General features: G+C 40.4%; 1 protein-coding gene across 3 annotated transcripts in view; it reads right to left on the bottom strand.

Moving 5' to 3' along the window:
* Positions 1-25,062, bottom strand: part of CDK17 (cyclin dependent kinase 17) — a 119,583-nt gene that overhangs the window by 37,727 nt on the left and 56,794 nt on the right. For all 3 annotated transcript variants that reach the window (XM_048502341.1, XM_048502340.1, XM_048502342.1), the window contains exons 3-4: positions 19,710-19,874; positions 14,867-15,000 (exon numbers count right to left, since the gene is read on the bottom strand). In XM_048502341.1, the coding sequence (XP_048358298.1) occupies positions 14,867-15,000; positions 19,710-19,874 (299 nt within the window). The remainder of the gene's footprint in view (positions 1-14,866; positions 15,001-19,709; positions 19,875-25,062) is intronic.

Below are 25,062 nucleotides of genomic sequence, written 5' to 3'. Positions count from 1 at the left end.
TTCCAATACTCTTCTCAACACAACACCATCATCTTTTCAACTGTATATTATATCCACAAGAAGCAGAAATTTAAATGTTTAAATAGCTACAATTCTCATCATTAAAAAAAAATCAAGTGATTCCATATGGTCCATGATTTTAGTTTTCCCCACTTTAAATTGCTATATAAAACATATACACACTTTTTATTTTAAGCAATATGTACCTACTTCAAGAATCAATGCAATAGCGCGCAATGAGGAAAACTGTTTGTTCATCAGTTAACTGGCTTTAGTCCACACACGTTGGTGGTACCTGGTATTAAATATCAGTATAGAATCTTCTTGAACACAACGAGTTATGGCTGTCTTTGTATGCTATACCCAGGAATGCCTCAACAATAAGGCCAGCTTAACTGGCAACCTTCCCAAAGATTGATAAACTGTAGCTTGATTGGAAAAAAAACAGAACAAATTTCACATTTGAGAATTCTTCTGCGAGAACAAATTATTACGAACATTCTTGGTAACCAGAGAACTACCCCTCTGTTTTGCTCCTGTTTTTTCAACCTTTATGGGTTTTGAGATATTTCTGGAACAAAGCTGTAATATTGTTTTATACATTCAGAATTCTCAGTGGAAGTATTGTCAAATATGATCTTTACTAACTTCACATTTAAAAAGCAGCAGCCAAATTTATTTAGGACTCCTTTCGAACTGCCCTTGTAATTCGATTTAGCAGCTGGTGGGTAGCGGATTTTTTGTGTCATTTTAGACGCAACCGTTTTGGCTCCTGGCTGCTAACAGTTTGGGGGTTTTTTTTGCATTTTTTGATAAAGCTGCTTGTATCCTGTTGGTATCCCACAGCTCAGCTGTGTTTTTTAAATAAAAAGTACTTTCTCCTGTTTCTAGTTCTTCCTTGTGCTTCTGAATTGATGCAGGTAGTTGTTAAAAATATCTGGAGCACTTCAAAAGGACCTTTTTTCCTTGCCTTCATCGCACACATTCTTTTTGGGCTTTTTAAAAAATGTTCTAAGATAGGGCTACGTATAGCAATTCAGTGCTATATCACCAACATTTGAATGCACTGGATTGCTATGGTGCTATAGTACTGTAGACAGTGGTGTATTGGGCCTAAGTGGTGCCCGAGGGTGTGACCGGCTTGCCGTGCCCCGGCGCCATGCTCCACTTACAGGAGCCAGCGCAGAGGGTGGGCTTGGAAGCCCAGGGCTCGGGAGCAGCTTGGACAGGTGCAGCTGCAGCAACAGACAGGCTCCTGGGCTGGCCTGCCACCATGGTGCCCACCTGGGTCACCCACTGCTGAAACCCCCCCTTAGCCGGCTCCTGCCCTCTCCACGGGGGTAGCAGCCAGGCGAATAGCCATGCTGCGGGAGAGGCCAGGTGCGGGGACCTGGCCAGCATCTGGTGCCCACCCCACGTGATGAAATGGTGTGCACCTGGGTGCATGGGTTACCCCATGTCCCCATGGGCAGTACAGCCCCTGACTATAGAACTTCTAAAAACCAAAAAGCCAAAAAAGAACATGCTGTGAAATCAGATAAGAAAAAAGTGCAGCTCTGTTTGAAATGGCCAGAGCACTTCAGAGGCAGATCACAGACAGATTGAACTGAGCTGTATGAAACACCCATTCCTGTACCATTTTAGTTGGAATCAGGCCAACAACGGACAATATCTGGTTTAGAATGGTAATCTGAAAGGGGCCTAAGTATAGTAGAACAGAAGAGACCCGAGGCATGATAGTAAAAGCTTACGCTTTTCTTTCTGTAACATGGAAAACAAACTACCCTTGATTTGGGAGATTCATGGTCAGATGTTTCAACTTTCCCTTTCAGATGTCAATGTAGTTGTGAGAGCAAGGCAAACTGAATTGGGTCTCTGATTCTGAGAAGGTGAAGGGTTATTAAACCCTTTCACTCATGCCAATTCTCCATCAAATAACTCTTTCCTGCTATTATCTGAGGTCAAGAGGGGGGAGAGAAGGGTAAATATTAGTCACTCTAATGCAGTGTTTTCCAATGGTTTGTTTTTTTCTCTCTCTCCCCCCCCCCCCCCCCAAAAGCATGAGGCGATCTGTTTATGGCTCTCCTGTGAAACAAGTCACTAAGGCCTGATCACTATCCGAATAAAAGATCAGCTAGGAATTCAATATACTATGTTCCAAGCTTTACACAAAAAGAGAAGGCAAAAGCACATGCATATCTCTGAGCGCCATTGTGTTATATATAATATTCTTCCTAGTACCTGGTTACAAAAATAGTTGATATACTAGGTTGCCAGCAGGAATTTAAGAGCTGGAGAAAGATGTTTCATTTAGAAAGCAGCAGCAAAGCAACTGTTACTTGAAGAGAAAAAAGATATACAGTTTACATAGGAAGGGAAAATGGAGGCGGATGGAAGGCTAAAAATGACAAAAGAGTAGAGATATTGAAGGAATTATCCATACAGGTCAAAGTGAAACGGATTTGTGCTCTTCTGTAAATATTAGCTCAAATCATCCATTTCACCACCTGTAACCAGCATTAGGAAGACATGATGTCAGCAATAGGCGCACAAGCTGCACGCTAACAAGAACACTGCTGCTCACTGAGGAGTGTTCAATGTGGTGTGCTTGCTCATGATTCTGTCCTGATTGGCAGACCCATAACACCCTTGTGAACTGAAACCACACTCCCTTGACATCAGAGGGTCTTGGGGAGGAGAGGGGGAAGAGCCATTGAGTTGCTTTTGAATTATGTAATCCCACAGAGTTTTCAAGGCAAGAGATGTTCAGAGGTCTTAGCCATCACCTGCATCTGTGCAGCAACCCTGGACATCCTTGGTTGTCTCCCATCCAGATACTGACCAGAGCCAAGCCTTTTTAGTTTCTAAGATTTGATAATATTGGGATAGCCTGGGCCATCCTGGTCAGGGCAAATAAAAATGGACATCATAGGCAACGACTCAATTGACAAAGAAACCACTGTACAGGCCCATATCACAGTCAGAGATCACTACCATTTAAAAAACCCCAATGTGATGCTATATTACAGGAGCTTGTTCTTCCCCCCTCCCCCCGGGCCCCCCAACTCTTCCTCCTCGATAGCTGTCAAATCCAATTGTGATATTTTGATAATGTGCAAGAGCTGAAACACTTGAAACTAACAGAATGTGCAGTTTGAAAAAAGTTCAGCAGTATGGGCACTTTACCAGTTTTGACTCTCAACAACTTTGTTTCTGTGTGTGCATGCGTGAACATGTGTTCACGTTGTCGAGTCACAGCTGATTTATGATGACCCCCTGTAGGGTCCTCATAAGGCAAGAGATGGTCAGAGGTGGTTTGCCATTGTCAGCCTCCCTATCAAGACCTCGGGTGTAGAACAATTTTTTTCAATATTTTTCGGATCAAGATTTAACAGATCTGAATTTTTTTTGAAAAAACTGAATTCCCCCACTGATATGAGTTTTTCCCCCAGTTCTCTTCAAATATCCCAACATTTTCAGATCTATTAAATCCTATGTGAAACACAACACTGTGACAGGAAATAAAGATTATGATTACAAAACTTAAAAGAGATCCACAAGGATAAAAGAGCATGAATACAGACAATAAAAACAAGAACTCATAACAATTTAAAGAACAAATAATGAACCATACAATAAAAGGGGGGTGGGTGGGAAGGCCTTGGGGACGGAGGTCAAAGGGGGGCATAAGCTGCCCCGCATGGCCATATATAACCATGCACTTTCTGGCCCTGCACTGTGCCAGCCCAGTGGAACTGTGCCGGCCTGCAGCAATCAGCCTGGCCCACAAGGGGTCTTATAGGCCAGAACAGCAGGAAGGATTAACCTGTCACCATCCCCAGGATAGTAATGGCAGGCCCACGTTAAGTCCTGTGTTGTACTTTCTCTGTGTATCCTCAATTGCCCTAAGTCCCTATTTTAGATTGCTAGCTCCTCAGAACAAGGATCATGAACACTGATGACACTATAGAAATCAATAAATAATAGACCTTATACTTTCTTTTGCACAAGTGCAAGAACATCTTTGGATCAATGCCACAATACTTGTGCAACAAGTGCTAGGCTGTTCTTCCAAGACACAAACATACCAGCAAGATGATACCCTCTGAATGGAACCCATTTTTCAGAACTGACGCTTTGATGCTTTTTTACTCCTTTCCATTGGTCAACTTGTTTGAAAATTAGCATATACTGTAAAAAAACAGAAGAATAAGATGCCCGAAAAAAGACATTTAAGCACTAAGACTACTTGTCTAAGTGCAAGAGCCAGAAAATTTTCAAATATGAATCATATTACACTATTTGTTGGCTTGTTGCATCATCGTGTCATGTCAGGAACAATGTGAGTTAATGGGAATGAGTAATGCTTTCCTCATGAAGGAAGTTCATTTATCTATCAATTTAAAAAGATGACAGAAAAGAATGTTTAGTGCCTTGGGGGCTCCTGTCAGTGAAGGATGGAGGCAGCAATGATTTACTTGACTTCCCTAATTACTGCTGTCCCCTGTAACTATGGGGTATTTTGCTTCTGAGCCTCTCCTGGCCATAAATAAGAATTTTCAGAATAAGCAGACTGCTTGGAAGTTAAGATGGGGGAAAGACTAGCATCTTCCTTAAGTGCTTCTGTTGGAACCAACCAAATACTCTCTAAGCAAGTACCTTCGAGGGTTTACAATGAAGAAGGCTGTAAATATAAACACAATCAACCTGCAACATCACCCTCACTTTTGTTATAACATTCCCCAGGTACATTCATAATAAAGGAAATTGAGTCATCTTTCCTCCCTTTGTTCACCGTTATAAAATATTTTGTTTGTTACAACAGGAAGAGAAAAAAGTTGAAGTCAAAAGCTTTCTATTGTACTTAAGTTTCTGAAATATTAGGTAGATTAGTCAACAGCATTAAATGAAGTCTCCAAAGTAACAGATGGAATGGCTCTGGGCTTTCACATACTACACTGAATGTCACATTCACCTTTTTTCAAGCATAATCCTTACTTTCTGAAGCTGACAAATCTTTGCAATTTCATTTTACAACATCTAAAGCCCATAGATAGGAAACATGCAACTCTTTAAACATGCCGGCCAGGCTCCTTGAGCTCCAACTGATCACAGATATGTGTTTGAGTACATTTAGCTTCCAATGAAAAGCTCATGCTTAGCTTAAAAGTGTTCTGATGAAGTCATACTGAACATTCAAAGGAAAAGGCATGATCCAGACAAGAATCTAACGATCTACTTCAGACACTTCTAATTGGCTGGGCAAGCTCAGTGGGGTTTCTGTTGGCTGATTCCCATCCCATATTGCAACCTGCTTTTGAAAGCAGTTTCAAAACATCGTTTTTCCATAGGGATCTTTCCATATGGCAACATTTCCCTGTAGTTTTCCTGTTGCTTCAGCAGCTGCCAATTCAGTACAAAGGCAACAGGGTTTCCTGATAGTGGTTTCCCTGACCCATTACTTTACAGCTGTCATCCCTCCCCATGAGCCACTGGGGACCTTGTTTAGGTATTTAAAATGTTGGCAGTTGCTAGATTGCTATGGGGTTGTAACATAACTATCTGTTAGGTTCTCTAAATTCCCAGCTGTAATTTTAAAGAAAAGTATTTCAGAAACAAAAAGGTTAGGGAGTTACTTTTTAAAAATGAAAGCTGGTAATTCAGAAGACCTGATACATAGATTGTTAAAATGCTCTACCTATCTAGTAATTGCTGATTTTAAAAGTGCTCACCCCATGGCATGAAGGGGGAAATGGCAGCTATAGAGGAACACAGAAGGGCAAATGGTGCACCTTTTGAAGCCTGATATTGTGACACTATGCTACTAGCTTGCAGAACCAAGTCAGCAGTTCTGCAACCTAAATATACAGAAAAAATGGATGAAAACGGATGAAAAAGAAAAAGTTCATGCTTCATCCATTAACAGCAGATGCCTCTTTGGAATGCTCTTTTCCACACACAAACCGATCACATTCTGAGTCGTATGACCAGACTTACACTGCACTAATCAGGGATATTTAAAGTGGTGTGATACAACAAAACTTCAGTTTAAAATGCTGTTAAATCTTAATTTTGAAAATCTGGCTCAAAACCATATGTTAAGTATGTACAGATATTTTGCCTGCACGCCAAAGATATATCAGGAAATGCCCTTGGACACCCTGAAGCAAAAGGTAAACTTGAAACCTATCTTGCCACTTCCACTTACTAAATTATACTTGCAGAATCACTGGAAGCAAGCTCTTTGCAGAAGAGCACCATGATGTCTTTTCTGGGAAAGTATGCACATCTGATGATTATGGAGAAGAAAGGATGTGATCCTATGCATATGAGGAATAACCTCTGAGAAAATGTTCATAAAATTGAGAGGAAGTCACTTTTCTAACTAGATTACTTTTTGTACTTTTTGTTCTACAGAGATGTCTATGCACTCTCATTTATACACACACCCTCTGTTACATCAACTTGGCAGAAATTCAGAAATACATCTATAGGACTTAGTGTAATCCTACGTAGAGTTACACCCTTCTAAGTCTGTTGAAGCCAACTGGCTTAGACAGGTGTATCTCTGCTCAGAACTGCACTGTCAGAGCGGTAGTACACTTAAAAGTCATCCTGGGATATTTAGTATATCACTATAAATTGTGCTCAAATTATGTCAATTTATGTACAAATATTTCTCTGCAGATGGTAAACTTTATTCATATTTCTGTTTCTGAAGTACCTGGAATAAATTCCCTACCCCCAAACAAAAGACAAATAATTGTTTCTAAAAAAGGGAAGCTGGACTTATTGTGAAGCTTGTTCTGTTACAAAAGACAGGAAATGTGCCAGAAAATTTTAATTTCTCCTACCAGAAGGCAGGACCAAATAACTTCAGTATGGGAGATTACCCATGGGTCAGCTGCCACATGCTGACAGCTAGAACAAACTGGGGCAAGAAATCTTGTGCCAACATGCTTCTTCCATGGCGGACACCAGGAGCGGAAGCACGTCAGAACAAAAAATCCCTGCAGCTTCTCACTTTCCAAGCACTTTCCCTGCAGCTTCTCACTTTCCAAGCACTTGTGCCTGAGTGGAGCAAGGGCGGGGCAGAGCCAGCCATTGGTAATTGGACTATCACTTGCTGAAGTCTTGGAGATAGAGCTGTAGCTGATTATCTCTAGGAAATAACAAAAACAAGTAGCCTTAGAAATACAAAACAGAGAACTGAATGCAAAGAGGAGCATGGATATACAGAGGAACTCTGACTAATCCACACTAGTCAACCCTTATCCCCAAACATTGTAGATGTGTCTATCAGCTCTCTCAACAGATACCTTCAAGGAATCTTGTAAATAAGTCCAACTTCCTTTCTCACACAATAGTAGATGCTGGAAAAGGATGTTCCAAGCAATAAATATACAGAATAGGTGGCACTTACAGAACGTTAAAGAATTTTCTGAGCACATTTCCTTTGAAAGTGGCAATAAGAGCGGGTCAACCATGCAACAGCTACCAGTGTACTGAAACATGTCAACCTTTCTATTAGAGGTGAATGCAAAACCCTACTAGAGCAGAACTTACAATTAAATCTAGACCATTCCCTGTTCTTTGTACTGAAGCTTAATTGAATGAGGATTCTCAGGAGCAGTGGCACTTTTTCATGTTTTTATTTTTTCCTGGTAGACCACAAATAGTTTTTTTGTTTCTATTCTTTACAGTCCATACACACTGGAGATCCTGAGATTTAGGCATCCCAGCAAAAGAACACTAATGTATTGCTATTTAGGAAACAAAAAGAGATAACAGAAAAGAAAACAGCTTGTAAACTATCACTTCATGTGCTGAAAATAATGTTGTTTTCTAGGGTACATAAGTAACAAAATAACTATGGACTAGTAGATTAAGGATTAACCTCAAAACCACTATTCTTTGGTTTCTGAAGAACTATGGAAGACATAATGTTTAAAATAAAAATCATCAGATTTTATTTTCAGGAACATACAGATTCATCTACTTCTTTCTACCTCCAGTTCAATTCTAAAAAGGTATACAAATCGGGGTGGGGAGCACTCAAAATCAATAATAGTAAACCCAATATTTCCTGAGCTTATCATTAATAATTTCCTTTCCTAACTACCATATATACTCGCATATAAGTTGAATTTTTCAGCACATTTTTTGTGCTGAAAAAGCCCTTCTTGACTCATACGCGAGTCAGGTGTATTTTAAAAATATTTTAGGGTTTTTACTTTGTCAGCCGCCAGGGGGCGCAGTTTTTAGGCTAGCACAGGGGTAGGGAACCTGCGACTCTCCAGATGTTCAGGAACTACAATTCCCATCAGCCCCTACCAGAATGGCCAATTTGCCATGCTGACAGAGGCTGATGGGAATTGTAGTTACTGAACATCTGGAGAGCCGCAGGTTCCCTACCCCTGGTAGCAGCACCAAAATTTCAGGGATTTTTCAAGAGACTCTCCTGATGATACCACCCAATTTTGGTAAAGTTTGGTTCAGGGGTCCAAAGTTATGGACCCCCAAAGGGGGTGCCCCATTCCCCATTGTTTCCAATGGGAACTAATAGTAGATGGGGCTACATTTTGAGGGTCCATAACTTTGGACCTCCTGAACCAAACTTCACCAAACCTGGGTGGTATCATCAGGAGGGTCTCCTAAAGATACTCTGAAATGTTGGTACTGCTAACATAAACATTCCTCCCCTGACCAAAAATCCAGTTTTGAAGGATTTTAACTCTTGTGTTTTAGCTTGGTTGCTGGTTGAGCTAAGGTTTTGGTACTTTTAAAGTTATTGTTGAGACCATATTGTTTTTGTTGACCCTCTTTCCCACTTACAGAAATAGTTTACTGTTTTTCTTTGAAATAAATAGTCAAAAACATTTAACCTAATGATGCCTCAATTAATGTAATTTTATTGGTATCTATTTTTATTTTTGAAATTTAACAGTAGCTGCTGCATTTCCCACCCTCGACTTATACGCGAGTCAATAAGTTTTCCCAGTTTTTTGTGGTAAAATTAGGTGCCTCGACTTATATGCGGGCTGACTTATACACGAGTACATACGGTACCTCACTTTACAAAACCCTACCTTTCTAGCTCTCCTCTCAATCATATCCTCACATCCAATCAGAACACTTTACTCTTAGCTGTTTCACTGATTTGCTCTTTTGTTCTATCATCCAGTTGGTCAGCCTCTCTTGGTCTCTCTCAAGAACTACACAATTAACAACATTTTATGGTATAATCTACCAATATTGTCCATATTTACATCACATACTTGAAACTGTCAAAAATTCCTCTTCAGAAAGAAGACAAATTTTGCTTTGAACCAAAGCCTAAATTGCAGTTCTTTAAACCATTATCTGGCTATAGTGATCCATTTTCTGATGACATTCAAATTATTGTACCATGCTCTACATGAGACTGCCTTTGAAAGCTGCTGGGAAATTTCAATTTGATACAGAACATGGCAGCCAGGTTATTGTTAGGAATTGGGCACATGGGTGTTATCATTCTCGGATGAGGGCACAATAAAGGCACAATAGCTTGTTGCAGGGGTACCTGAAGGACTGTCTCCTCCCATATTGTGTACTCCACCCAAAGATATCCTCCTTATTTATGAAAACATTTATATCCCATCTTTCCTCATGGTTCAAGGCAGCGTACGATAATAGTTAAAAACACTGCTGTATGAGCTACCTCCAGCAATTCAGAAGAGGTGGCCCACAAATGTTCTGATTAAAAACCACGTTAAAACTGAGAACTCAAACAGAATACAGAATACTATTGCTGGAAGAGTCACCCATGAATTCAGTCACTTTGGTAATCTAACTGACAATTTCCTGCAAGTGCTGGCATACAATTAAACCTTTATGCTTATGAGTCAGTTGAAAGAGATTATGAGCAACTTGAAGTCATCTCCCTAGATACAGATATCATGTTCCTGACCAGAAAAAACAACTGAAAGCTGAATAATCTATGAAGCCGACAGAAAATATTACCCCACTGTATGCCACTGTCACATGTAAAGTCAGGCTGATTCCTCTTTAATTTCACCTTCTAGGAAGGAACAATTGAGAGATCTCATTATTTTCATCATTCCCATGTACTATATAGATTTGACAATCCAATTAAAGATAAGCCACAATGAAATAACCAAACCTCCAAGAACATAAGTACGTAAGAAAGAGCCTGCTGGATCAGACCAGAGTCCATCTAGTCCAGCACTCTGCTACTCGCAGTGGCCCCCCAGGTGCTTTTGGAAGCTCATATGCAGGATGTAAAAGCAATGGCCTTCTGTTGCTGCTGCTCGTGAGTACCTGGTCTGTTAAGGCATTTGCAATCTCAGATCAAAGAGGATCAAGATTGGTAGCCATAGATCGACTTCTCCTCCATAAATCTGTCCAAGCCCCTTTTAAAGCTATCCAGGTTAGTGGCCATCATCACCTCCTGTGGCAGCATATTCCAAACATGAATCACACGTTGCGTGAAGAAGTGTTTCCTTTTATTAGTCCTTATTCTTCCCCCCAGTATTGTGAGAAAGAGAGAAAATTTTCTCTCTGTCAACATTTTCTACCCCATGCATAATTTTATAGATTTCAATCATATCCCCCATCAGACGTCTCCTCTCCAAACTAAAGAGTCCCAAATGCTGTAGCCTCTCCTCACAAGGAAGGTGCTCCAATCCGTCAATCATCCTGGTTGCCCTTCTCTGCACTTTTTTTATCTCTTCGATATCCTTTTTGAGATGTGGCGACCAGAACCGAACACAGTACTCCAAGTGTGGTCGCACCACTGCTTTATATAAGGGCATGACAATCCTTGCAGTTTTATTATCAATTCCTTTCCTAATTATCCCCAGCATAGAGTTTGCCTTTTTCACAGCTGCCATGCATTGAGTTGACATTCCCATGGAACTATCAACTAAGACGCCCAAATCCCTTTCCTAGTCTGTGACTGATAGCACTGACCCCTGTAGCATATATGTGAAGTTTGGATTTTTTGCCCCTATGCTAGGAAGGCTAGAGTTCCCACACAGAATATTGATGTACTGAAGAAGACCATTTCGGTCTGAAAAAGTTTGGACACCAGAGATTTGTCTTTTTATATTTGCTATAATCTTGCTGAATGACACATTTGCTATACAAATTGGCTGACAGTCACGAGGCTTCTGAAATCTCTAAGAACTAAGCTTCTATTCATTAACATACCAGGATATAACCACATCCCTTTCATGGAACACTGTCCGGTTTTTAAGAAACCCCATCCTAACAGTGGCATTAAATGAAATCACTTACTCAGATACCTAGAGATTTTTTTACCATGTGCACGATACCCTAAACCACTGATAATACTAGGTTACAACTATTTAACAAGAGAAATAAGGAGTTGCACACAATATCTGTTAACACATGGTGCTCTTGATTATGCTAATAACCAGGAAAAGATCTGGTTTCAAACAGATCAAATGGTCAAAAGATGCTGTTTCTCTTGAATATACCTTTGTATGGAACAATTTTACAACTGCCTGTCTCAAACGAATCATAGTCGGGTGCAAAACAAAATGTAACAAATTAAAAACTGATACAAAATACTAGTTGTCTTGCCATCAACATCGTACCCAAATGTTGACTAATTCTGTAAACCCTGGCCTTCACATAAGAGAACATGGCTGTTTATTAACAACACATGTTTCTGTCTATTCAATTCAATTATATGCTACTAGTGGTAAAGCATCATATGAACAAATACAATAGGGTCTAGAAAACTGCTGGTGGGTTAACGGTGCCAACCAAGGGTGCCAACCCTTCCTGTGTTTCCTTCCCCCTCAGTCGCATGTCACCAGCTCCCACCTCATCTTCCTCCTCTTCTTGGACAACTGCACCAGTTAATCTTTAAAGTGCTACAAGGCTTTGATTTCCCCCAGGCTAGCCAGTTTTCCCCTAAAGCATAGTTAGAGCAAGAGTCCCTGGAAAAGACAGTAATGCTTTGGGTTAAGTGCCATCAAGTTGCTTCCAGCTCATGGTGACCCTATGAATCAATGTTCTCCAAAACATCCTATTTTTAAGAGGTCTAATGCGAAGAAAAGTTGAAAGAAGTAGGAAAAGAAGTAGCCAATATGAGATGGATTAACTTAGCCAAGGAAGCCACAATCCTCAGTTTGCAAGAACTGAGCAAGGATGTTAACAATAGGATGTTCTGGAGATTATGAATCCATAGGGTCACCATAAGTCTGAGGCAACTTGTCTTAACCCACCTTAACTCATACATCTAGAGCAAAATAGATTACGCTGGAGAAGGCACTACATAAATGACTGGATTACTTTCCACTAGAAGAAAATAAACTGAAATTGAAGGAAGATTCCTCAGGCTTAGAGGGAGGCTTCGTGAAAGTCGCACCCTATCCTCTGTGGAGCTCAGTGCTAGGTTACAGCTTGTTAGGAGCTTGAAGTTGGTTCCCTGTTCCTTATTTACATTTCCTAGTTCCTTATGTGTGAACTGATCTGGAAATATTGAAGATAATTGCACAAATTAAAAACCAACTTTAGCCTCCTCATCTCGTTATTGTTGTTAACTACCATCCTTTCCCCAGTCACACCTTTTGACATCCATTTTGGTCAGACCTCCTTTGGGCTTGCCTCACTGAGCTTTATCCTGGTTAGGCCTTCCAGGCCGCCCTGTTTTCCTGGCAATGAGAGAAGCCTGCAGGCCACTTCTGCAATCACCACCTTTTTTGGAAGGGGTGAAGAGGGCGGGGATGGGAAAAGATCACAGCGTCAGGAGAGAAAGAGGTTGCTAGGGCTGCCAGGCTCTTTCCCCACTGCAGTGAGCAGAAGCCAAGCTAGGGAAAAAAGAGCCAAAAGGTTGTGGCAGACAAGTCTTCCCTCTCTCCTTTTCTTTCACATGCTGTGCTTAATTTCTGAATTAAAAGGTTCTGAGGTTCATAGCTTCATGGAAGTCACACCTGGCGCTCTGAAGTCTCAGCTGTGCAGAAGCTGGCTGTGATTCTTCAGCAGTAAGAGACTGTCAAGAAAACTCCTTTGCGTATGTTCGGAGGCACTCTTTCTCCACCCCCATACTCCACTCAGGGAATTAACTTTTAAATTTATTTTGCTGAGAAGAAATTTTTGGATTTAAATGTAGCATAGTAGACTCCCCTTCTCCTTTTTCCTGGGTGCCCTGACCTGGATGGTCCAAGTTAGCCCAGTCTCATTAGATTTCAGAAACTGTCTACTATGTATAAAGCAAGTAACCGGTGAATTCCACCATTTTGTTTATGTTGGTTTTTACCAGTTCTGTGTAAGCCCCACCCCCAAGGTGAGTGTGCATGGTGACTGGCTGGAAGGGGGTCATGCATGGCAACAGGCTGGAAGTGAGTTATCTTCCCCTTCTAGGCTTGCTCAATTATATATAGAGATTTACAGTGTACTTTTCATGCATCTTGGTATGGCTTTGTCCTCTATTTGTGACCATAATATTATAAGTATCAGTCTTATCTATACACACTATGACTCAAATAATGGGAATTGATTTGGCTACCAAATATGAAAGCACCGGCTCACAACTGACCTATGGGGTGGTGTCACAGAGCAACTTCTAATGGGCAGATTATGTTTACAGAGTGGTTTGCCACTGACTTCCCCAGTTGTCTATATTTTACCCCCAGAAAGCTGGGTACTCATTTTACCAACCCCGGAAGGATTGAAAAGCTGATCAACTCTAAGGGATCAACCTGGAGCCAGCTACCTGAAACTGATTTCCATGGGGATTGAACTCAGGTCATGAGCAGAGCTTTGCATGCAGTTCTGCGGTTTACCACTACATGCCACAGGGCTCCTTCCAAATATGTGGTAGACTTCAAACAGTTGTGTGAGGTGGTTAAATTGGCACTGCAGTCCAAAGACATGTTCTTGCCATAATTTTCAGTCACTGGACCTCTTATAATAATTCACAGCTCAAAAGCACAGTTCCACGACTACTATGTGTGGCAGTAAAGCTCTTCACATTTTGTTTGGTGTAAAAAATGACAGCATTGGTAGCCTTCCACATCCCCTGAGATCTTTTCACAAGAATTCGTTGGCTTCTGTAGTTTTAGTGTAGAAGCAGGTTTGGATAATTACAAGGAATCATTTCAACCCAAGAGTATCTGGCATGGGAGAAGGAGGGATTTTTCTTCTCTTCAGATAGAACAGTCACTTTCAGTTCTGAACTGGTGTATTTCATTCCTATGATTCCTCTTGCCATGTCGGATTCATTTGTCCTAATAAGAGCACCTCAAAAGCTCTTCCCGAGCCTTTTGTTTGAACTTCGGCTGAATTCTAAGTTCCCTATGCTAAGTCCAAGCAATCAGGAGGTGAGGCTGGGGCAATAGACCAGCCTTCATCATTAATGTCTACAGAAGAAAAGTGAGAATGAATAAAACAAAGCAGGTTTATTGAGGGAACAATCCTAAACAGGTGTACCATAAGTACTGTTATTCAGTGAGACAGTCCCAGGAAAATGTCTTTAGGGTTGCAGTTTGAGGCTCTAACATTTATGCAATAATCTTTCTGCTTACAGTAATCTTTCTGATGTGCAATAATCTTTCTGCTTACAAAGTTAACTCAAAGGGGAAGGAACTCTTCTCTGCAAAAGGAAATCCACTTATAAGTTCTCAAACTAATTTAAAAAACAGGTGTTAAAATTGCCAACAGGGAGAATGCCTGGATTTTTCTGATGCTAAATTCATTTCTGCTTCAATAAATTCCATCTCAATTGTGATAGGTTTACTTTTAAAAGACAGACCATAAAGAAGTTAGTTCCAAGTGAGATACTATTTCCGAGTCTCTTGTTAGCAGAGTGCCTTCTTACAGGAAACTAGATTACCTCCATAGAAATCCGCCTGTGTATTCGATTTCTGAGGCAAACACCTGTAGGAGATTGAACTTCATCAGATGATGTTCCAGAAGCTTGATCACTTTCACCATCTGATCCCATTTTCAGATTTTCATGTACAATGTCTAAATTAAAAAAAAGTTATTATTCAACTTGTTCACTCTCTCCTACTCACCTGGAATCCTGAATAAAATTGATGTAGTGATCATCTTATTTTATCAAGATTCCTCATAAAATGATTAGCACATCCCAAAAAACAAGTGATGCCAACCTACTGTAACATTTTAGTCATGGTGACTGTATTCTATTTCTATTTTAATTAAGGTCATTTCAGTTTGATAATATCTGAAAAACAACGCTATTAAGATATACTTGAGACTAGAGATATAGAAGCCATCTGTACAACATTTTAGAAACAATGTTTTATAAGATATATTTTTTTAAAAAAAACCAGAACATTTAAAGAAACTTTAAAAGAGTTTGTTCATCTAAACTTCAAGTTAACATCTTTGAAGCATATTGGAACACGACTGAGATCCTAATATTTACTCTTACATTTTAAGAGCCAAGCAATACCATTGATTAATGATCAGACCTGATCCATATTTTCATTATTTATCACAATACTTTTACATAACAAATTAGGAAATGTTCAGATTTGTTATTAACGTCAATTATACCCCACTTTTCTTTCCAAAGGAATCAAAAGTGGCTAATAACTTTCATTCTCATCCTCAGCATAACTTCTGTGGTAGGTTATGCTGACAGTGCATGCCAGAAAGCTTTTATGGCAGAGTGGGTATGTGAATTGGGTTTCCCAGATCCTGGCCCAACACTACACCACACTGGCTCTGGCTTTTATAAAACAGATTAATCTATAGGTATAGGAGTCTATAAATTGGTGCTTGTCAATATTACATGGCAGAAATAGCAGGATATAAATACTCTACAAAAAAAGTAAAATTGATTTAGATTTTTAAAAAATAACTGACTGATGAAACACTGATTATAAAATGAAGGACATATCTCAACCATTCTAAAAGGAACTGAAGAGCGTGTCATTTCCTATCATGTGCATAGTTTCCACTTGTTTTCAAAAATAGAAAACTGAAACCACACACAATTCACCAATGAAAAATTCCACTATTAAGACAACAAAACTACAGCTGGAAAAACTACTCTTGGAAACAAATATGAAAAAGCAGGCCTATGACAGAAAAAAACCCCTCTTTAATGGGTGATCAGTGTAGCCTTATTCACGTGCAAAGCATAAGAATGGATCTTGAGGCGACAGAACACCTATGTAAGCATATTGCCTGTTTTAGTTTTGTGAAGTTTGCACCTGCATTCAGTGACTGCTCATGGGTTAAGCTCAGATAGTCTACTCTAGTCAAAATTAAGCTACTTGCCTTCCCCTTCTTAATTCCTTCTAAATTTCAAGCTGAAGAAATTGACAGAATAGCTATTTGTGTGAATGAAAGCAGCCCTAGAAGACAAACAACAGCCAGCCTATGTGGACTGAGAGCACATAGGCAATGGGGACCTCTGAGCCTCAAAGTTTCCAGAATGTTCTAGACCTCTGCCTTTTACCTGGTTATCTTCAAAGGGAGGGCTTTTGGTGGCTTGTGGGAAGAAACAGTTCTCCCTTTAAGAATGGAGGCAGCCTTTAAGAATGGAGGCAGACACATGATATGAAGTGATAATCAACCAAAAGGATAAAGATAAAATTGACATTAACAGAGTCTGAATGAGAAGCCTGGAACCATTAACATAAAAGAAAAAAAGTTTTATATCTAGAGAAAGTAGATTGCATTTATCCTTGTTTACTTGATTTTTCCTATGCCAAATGCTTGTTGTCTTTGACTAACTGTACACTTTTACATAAGGTATGCAACAAGCGTTCGTACGGTAAGACTTACTTATCTGAGTATTAGAGAGAAGTGTGGAGAGTGAGATTCTGAAAATGTTCCCCTAGTTCCATGATGGTGAATGAAGAGTATAACTGCTGACTGCCACACTACTTCTAAGGGCCTGCTGGTGGCAGTGGAGAACAAACCCTGTCAGTGAAAGGAAATGGTTGGGACAGAACAGGAGTACTGATCTCATTGAGGTCAAACAGCTTGAGACCAGGGCCAACCAAGGAACCTCTTCATTTCTCTCATGAAAAAAGGGGGCTTGCAGGATAATTTTACCACAGATCCAACAGCTTTTCTGCTGGTGAGAAACAGAGGAGATTATCTTCTTTGACCATGGAAAACCTATGTTGGGAATCATGAGACCTGCATGGATGAAAATCATATGTGACAGGGACTCCAGTAAGGAAGAGGATTAACAGCCCAATTGGGGGAGGGGTGAATCTGCCTATGGAGGTGGCATGGGCTATGCTGGCAGATTTGCCCTCCTTGGGGCACCTACCCCGGTGGAGGGGTAAACCTACTTGTGGGTAGCCGTTGCAGACTTCCATGGAGCCAGATGCACTGCAGAGTGCTGCATCAGCACTCCTGTACCCCCATTACCTCCAGGGGTGGAGCTGGCATTGGCTGGAGGACTTTTTGGCAACAGGGAGGCTTTTTTGTTTGTTTTTTGCCTCCATGTAGTGCCAAAAAGCCCTCGTGAAGGCAGTGGGATGGTGCTGAAGCGGCACTGCATCCCGCTGCTGGGGGCTCTGAATTGGGCTTTCTGTGATATTGGCTGTATCCACTCCTAGATGTATCTGTATAGAAAAATCACATTGTCCTACTCAGCATACAATGATGAGTTGAGTTTAGGGTGGGTCATGGAGTTCACAACGCTTACTGCTTCTTTATGCTCTGTTCAGTGTTTGACTCAAGGTTTAAGACATTTACTATTTTATTTGATTTAAAACACGCATTAGCTGCATTTCAACCTTAATAAGGATGAATAAGAGGAATAAATCTTAAGGGTTATAATACGTCCACCTGATAAGATGATTATACAGCTATCTTTAAATGTTCCTCCAGAAGACATTAACACAATTTGCATTGATATAATCACTTGCAACTATAATTAAGAATTTTTCTAGTATCTTACGTAAATCTGAACTAGGCATGAAGTATACAGACTTTTAATGCCATAAAATACACGTGTATGTGCAACATACTCTTTAATCAATTACATAAGAAATTATTAATGAAAGCAGTAAGTGTCTTGCTGCAGCATAACTTGTTGGTCACAGGCCTGTTGTCAACAGAATACCCAGTTTGTGAGAACACAAAAGATTCTTCTGTGAGTAGTGGCATCCATTTTGGCAATTACCGTTCTAAAGCTTCCGCAGAAGTCAAGTATAATGACTGCTGCTGTTTGCTGCACTGGATTTGCTTGTGTTTGCAGAAATTTTTATAGTCTTAAATATTATTTTTTTGGTTTTATTTGCAAACGATAATAAAAATGCATTGACTTTTTAATGAATACAAAGCCTTGCATAATAAATGTTGATCAAATTATGACCAAACTGTTACTCAAATATATCTAATGCAGCCAACCAAGTGAACAGTAATAAATGCAGGAAATGAACGATATGAAGTCCAGTACATTCTGCTTGTAATACAAAATAGCACTCTGCTTCTAGGGAAGATTTATATACCATGAGCTTACTGACATAAAATTGCACCTCTGAGAGACCTAATTCTCATCTGCTGCCACAAAAAAGCCTGCAAGGTAATTTCTCTATAAGAGATGGAAAAAAACTGCATTCATGAATATTTAAGAACTATTCCAAGGCTTCAGTGACATAAAACTGTGCAAATGACGCAGAAAACATAATAATTGCAAAAAACATCACCTACAGGTTTAGGAAGGGGAATGAAAAAAAACACAGATCTGATTTGAGTTCTGTGCAAAGGCTTTTTACAGCTGTAATCTCTAGCCTAAATGAGCTTAAAGTCAAGACCTAAATTATTGTTTTCTATCTTGGGAAACTGAATCCTAACGTTTTAGCATGGGGAGCCAATAGCAACATTCTGCCTTTATTTCGGATCTGTTCGGCTACCATAAAGTCTGCTTATGCCTTATTCCAACAACTAATTTCAGGAGTGATCCCACAGGGAGATAAAAACAAATGCAATTTTCATCTATAACAGGACAAAAAGGTTATATATTAGGGGACATAAAAACCTTCACATGTGCTTTTGCTTATTATTTATTTACCGGTACATCTCAGTTTTTTCCCTAAAGGAGACCCAAAGTAAGTTATCAAATGGTTCTCCCCTCCCCTATCCTCTGCAAAGGAGTGATTCTGCCTTGTAATAATGTTTTATAGTTTCTTCAACCATATGATTGTATTAATAGTTAGAAGTAATTCCCATCCTATTATAAGAAACGGTGTAATTAACACACTTGCCAGTCTATCCAGTGAATGTTTATTATTCTGTACTAACTATTCTGTAGTAGGCCATCGACCAACTCTGTTGAACACTGATTGACTTATTAGCAGCAGTCTCATCACTCAGTGTTGAGGTGTCCCATTCTGCTCATATTACACAGAAGTTTGTATTCCCTGAAAATACGTCAGTTCAGGGTTGGAAATACTTTAATACTTAGATTCACAAGTGAACATACTTTGGCATCCATAAGTTTTTACGGCAGAACCCTTTAACATTCAATAAACCCATGTACTATTTTTACAGTTTCCTTCCAAGTAAATTTTAGATTACAGACTTGAGAGATACTGGATTTGTTTCAATTCTGTTTCTATGGCCATAAATGCAACATTGTTACAACACTGACTTTTGGTGTTAAGGAGCAAGAAGAACCAAAGAATTCACATGTTCTTTTCATGAACTGATAATACAAAGGTATCAATGCAATGCATTACCTAGTCTGCTCCCGTTCCTTGGCATTGCCATGAAAGAGCCAAGGCTGCCACCTATAACACTGTGCGGTCTTCGTAATGGCGGCTTTTTGAAGGATCCTGTGTACTGGTGAAGGAATGAGTGCATACTATGTGATGTTGGAGGTCTGCCATTCTTCACTATGGGCTCTACAATTTGCCAGCACCAGCCGATTCATCACAGGAGCAGGAAATTCATGAACATGTTAGGAGAGAAAAGAAGAGTTATCATTCAGATTGCCTAAAGCAATAAAAATCAAGCAAATTTATTTTGAAAAATATACTCTTCTGATGCTTTAACTTTCACGACATTTAAATAAAATTTATAGTATTTAATGGTCAGATAAATCATGATCGATAATGAAGTACAATATAAAAAAACTGGGTCTGAACCAAAGAAAGTAAGGTATAACATAAAATGGCATAATGAAGCAACCATGCAACCACCACTAACAACCCAATCCTCAGCTGGAGGCGGACAGGGACAGTGCCATTACTACACCAACGCTCTGCCTCCACAGGGCTTTCCGCCAGCGTGGGGAGACAGCCAAAATAAAATAAATATATATATTTAAAAACCCTGGCTACCTGGAAGTTCTCTATAGGGCTTAATGGAGCACACCACCGTTTTGGGTGGTATAAGTCTGAAACTCTGGCCATGGTATTACCAGTCCTAAAGCCCAGGTGAAAGCCAAGTAAAGTCAGTTTTACCCACAAGAATGCCTGTATCTACCCCCTCCTGCACCAGTGTCCAATCAGATGCCAGCATTGCTCCACAGCAGCACCCACTTCTGGGTTTCACTGCTATGGAGCTGTGGGCCACCTGGCTGCAGCTGCCTTTGCTCTCTCCACTGGTAGAGGTGCCCCTTATGCTGGCAGAGGGGGCAAATGCATCAGTGCAGCCTCATGCTACTCCGACAGCCCATTTCCCACCCACCCCATCTGGATTGGGCTGTCCTACTCCTGCAATGGGTGGAGAAATGACTGAGGAATTCATTGACATTTAAGTGTTCTTCAGAAAGGTCAGACTCTCTAGACAATGAGTAGGTGGAGGGAGAATCCCAGCTTCCCCTAACCCCAAAACAGTTCTCTTGCGGAAAATTTTTATGTGCATCTTTAAGTCTTCTTCACTCAGTTTAAGCAATCCAGAGCAAATGTAGACTGGAGCAGGAAAATTCCTATACCCCACCATCAGAAGTCTGCCAGCTGTCAGATCTGTATATAAGCAGCAAATCCTCAGTGGAAGAAAAAGCATAGAATGGGACAGCAGGCACATAATTTGGTTTCTAAAAATTCCAGCATTCACTTTCTGGAAACCAGAATCCAGTATCTAGTCCAGGGGTAGGGAACCTGCGGCTCTCCAGATGTTCAGGAACTACAATTCCCATCAGCCTCTGTCAGCATGGCCAATTGGCCATGCTGGTAGGGGCTGATGGGAATTGTAGTTCCTGAACATCTGGAGAGCCGCAGGTTCCCTACCCCTGATCTAGTCCTTTTGGCTATGAAGGTATGATAGAAAGTGAGTGAGCAATGCTTCTGAAAATCAGGCTACAATGCCATTCTTTCCATGAGTAGATTAATAAGAATTATGAAAAGCTGCAAAGATGGGTAATATATTTAAAAGATACATTTTTGTATTTTAAATACTGTAAACTGTTCTGAAGGTTCTTGAACAGGAAGACAGAGTCCACATTAGAGGTAGGAAGGAGAGGGAGTCCCACAAACATGAGGGACCAAAGCCATGCAGGCTTGCGTGTGAAAGTCAGTACTTTAAGAAGAAGAGTTGGATTTATATCCCCCCCCCCCTTTCTCTCCAATAGGAGACTCAAAGGGGTTTACAAACTCCTTTCCCCTCCCCCCTCACAACAAACACCCTGTGAGGTAGGTGGGGCTGACAGAGCTCAGAAGAACTGTGACTAGCTGGCATATTTTGGAGTGTACAGGCTAATCTGAATTCCCCAGATAAGCCTCCACAGCTCAGGCGGCAGAGCAGGGAATCAAACCCGTTCCTCCAGATTAGAGTACACCTGCTCTTAACCACTACCCCACTGCTGCTCCTCTTTAACAGATGGGTAGCCAATGGGGTGAAATTTGTATTTCATATTTAGAATATAAAGTTTATTTCAAATAAGTAAGTAAAGAAGTAAATCTTTTGTCCGTTTTTATATTTACATTAGGGAACTAATTAAACCTGAACCCAAATACCAAAGTCTAGAGTATTTTTTTCAGTTAAATGTAACTGAATCTACAATCTCTTCACTACCTTAAACCATGCTTAAAAATGTCAATGACTAGGTCACGAAAATTCTTCAAGAGTTGTGGGAAATGGCTTTTCTATATTATATACCTAGAAAAGTAGACGAAAAAGAAGTATTTTCCAAGAAAGAGAGTTAACAGAACATAAGGGAGGATTAGATAGTTTGTCTGAATTTACCTTGATCTCCTTCCCTTAGATCATACTCATAGAAAAGAATTACTGTATTCAAAGTATTCAGATATAGTAGCAAATTTGTGCCACTATTAATTATCCCATTGCTTGTATTCTAAATTATGCAAGACATTCATTTGGCCTCAAAGGAAATTATTCTCCACTATAGTTAAATGGAACCTCCAAGTTTAGAGTATATATGGAAATAGTATATGGAATATATGGAAATAGACTTATCAGAGACTTTGTTTAATCATTTTTAAAAATCCATTTAATACAACATCCCCCTTGACATTGGCCCTTTCCCCACTTACCTTAAGCCCTGCGCTACTCTCCTAAAGTAGCACGGGGTCCAGCTGCACTCCCCACCTCATATGCAAGTGAGAACCACGCCTCGACGCTTCGTTCTCCTCGCGTCTCCCTCAGTGTGTATGGCATCCCGAAGCTCTTCTTAAGGGCGCCTTTTGTAATGTGGTTTAACTAAAAATTATCATAAGAATTGGTTGTTGTGAGTTTTCTGGGCTGTGTGGCCCTGGTCTGGTAGATCTTGTTCCTAACGTTTCGCCTGAATCTGTGGCTGGCATCTTCAGAGGTGTTTCACAGAGGGAAGTCTGTTACACAGTGTGTCCAGTGTGTGTTTTACCATGGACTGTGTCCTGGACACAGTGTGAAACAGATTTCCCTCTGTGAAACACCTCTGAAGATGCCAGCCACAGATGCAGGCAAAACGTTAGGAACAAGATCTACCAGACCACAGCCACACAGCCCGGAAACCCCACAACAAGCACTTGAATCTGGCCGTGAAAGCCTTCGACAATACATCATAAGAATGTTTGCCAAGCCGTTGATTTTAGTTGCCGTTCTATAGTTTCTCATGTCTCTTCCTCTACACGACCACATACATATTTTTGAGAGAATGCTGTTAGAGCTATCTAATGACATTTCATTTGCTATTGAGAGAACCACAAAATCCAGGGGGAGGGGGTGTCTTCAGTTTTTCCTATATAAGCTACTGAAAAAATATTTGGGGACTGAAATCCATCCTGTCCTTGCAGTAGGTTCTGGAGGCTGTGGATAAATTGTGTGTGTGGGGGTGTGTGTGTGTGGGTGGGTGTGGGTGTGGAACCTATTGTTCAAAATTGGTTCAGGATGGAAATATCATTTAAAAAAACATTAGTATCTAAACCAGCATTTTAAAACAGTGATGAACTCCAAAGCAAAATGGAACCAAAGTTTTTAATGTTCCCAGATTCATATTTAGTGAGTTGCTTCTTACAACAAATTAATTTTATTGCTTTCCCAGAGACCCCACAAAGGTTCTAGATAGATGTTAAACCTTTCCATATTCTGGAAGTTAGACATTAAGTGATCAGCAGATTGTTTCTGCATGTCAAGAAACTCCTAAGGACTTTTTCTTCACAATGGTTCATCACAACAGGATATTCTGGTAGTTTAAAGGAGGTTGGAGTCTAGCCACAATCTTACTCTATTTATGCCAGACATAAAATATTCTAAGAAATGTTCAAGATGACCTATGAGAAGCTCAAATCAGACTACAATAACTGTTAGCAGAGAGGGAGGCTGAATAGGTAACACAGATCTCCCTTTTTTCATAAAAGATGATAATGGAAGCAGTAGGAATGGATTCTAGAAGAACAGAAATGTCCTTCTCAATGCAGCATGAAATAGTTGCTTGGTAACAAGATTAGGAAGCATTTCAAATTGAAAGATGTTCAAACAAACCTTTCAACTGTCAGGGGACAGAGAAAACCCTCAAGATGCTGATATATTCAGCTCCCTTACTGAAGTTGTATAGAGAGTCTAACTGTGTAAGCTATACATACCTTTGGATCGTATTCACATGAAACAATCATGATAATAGCAAACCTAAATTTCATGCTTAACCATAGTAAAGTTGAGATTGATACGTAGGTTTCAAAGTTAAATGAAAACAGCAAAAGTGACACTATCTAGCAGTGGCATAGCCACCAGGGGACCAGGGGGTGCGCGATGCACCGGGCGCATGCCTGAAGGGGGCGCCAAAACCTCAAAAATGCATTTAAAAATATTTTAGTGTTTTTACTTTGTCAGCCTGCAGGGGGCACACTTTTTTAGACTAGTGGCACCAAAATTTCAGGTTATCATCAGGTGACACTCCTGATGATATCAGCCAGGTTTGGTGAAGTTTGGTTCAGGGGGTCTAAAATTATGGACCCCAAAAAGGGGTGCCCCCATTCCCCATTGTTTCCAAATGGGAGCTAATAGTAGGTGGGGCTCCCCTTTGAAGGTCCATAACTTTGGACCCCTTGAACCAAACTTCACTAAACCTGGGTGGTATCATCAGGATAGTCTCCTGAAAGTAGCCTGAAATTTTGGTACTGCTAACTTAAACGTTGCTCCCCTGACAGGCACACTCAAATGGGCTCCCTAGATTTTAAAAAATTGAAAGTATTGTCGAAGGCTTTCACAGATGGATTCAACTGGTTGTTGTGGGTGTTCTGGCTGTGTGTCGGTGGTCTGGTAGATCTTGTTCCTAAGGTTTCGCCTGCATCTGTAATAAGTCTGTAATAAGAGAAGTCTGGACACAGTGTATAACAGACTGCTCTCTGTGATACCCCTCTGAAGTTGCCAGCCACAGATGCAGGTGAAACATTAGGAACAAGATCTACCAGACCACGGTCACGAAGCCTGGAAAACACACAATAACCAACATTGAAAGTGATGCTGTTTGGGGGGTGGGTGGGGAATCTACTCTGAAACAGCATCATTTTCAACGTTGTTTAAACTAGGGAGCCCAGATTCTCCCTTTAAGGTGGATTTAAAAGAAGAATCTGGGCTCTCTAGTCTAAACAACATTAAAAATGATGCTGTTTCAGGATGGATTCCTCCACCCCCCCCCCCCAAAACAGC

Source organism: Sphaerodactylus townsendi, linkage group LG06 (assembly GCF_021028975.2).
Source record: "Sphaerodactylus townsendi isolate TG3544 linkage group LG06, MPM_Stown_v2.3, whole genome shotgun sequence".
In the NCBI taxonomy this organism is placed as follows: domain Eukaryota; kingdom Metazoa; phylum Chordata; class Lepidosauria; order Squamata; family Sphaerodactylidae; genus Sphaerodactylus; species Sphaerodactylus townsendi.
The sequence above is the reverse complement of the archived record's forward strand: the minus strand, read 5'-3'. Positions and strand labels throughout refer to the sequence as shown.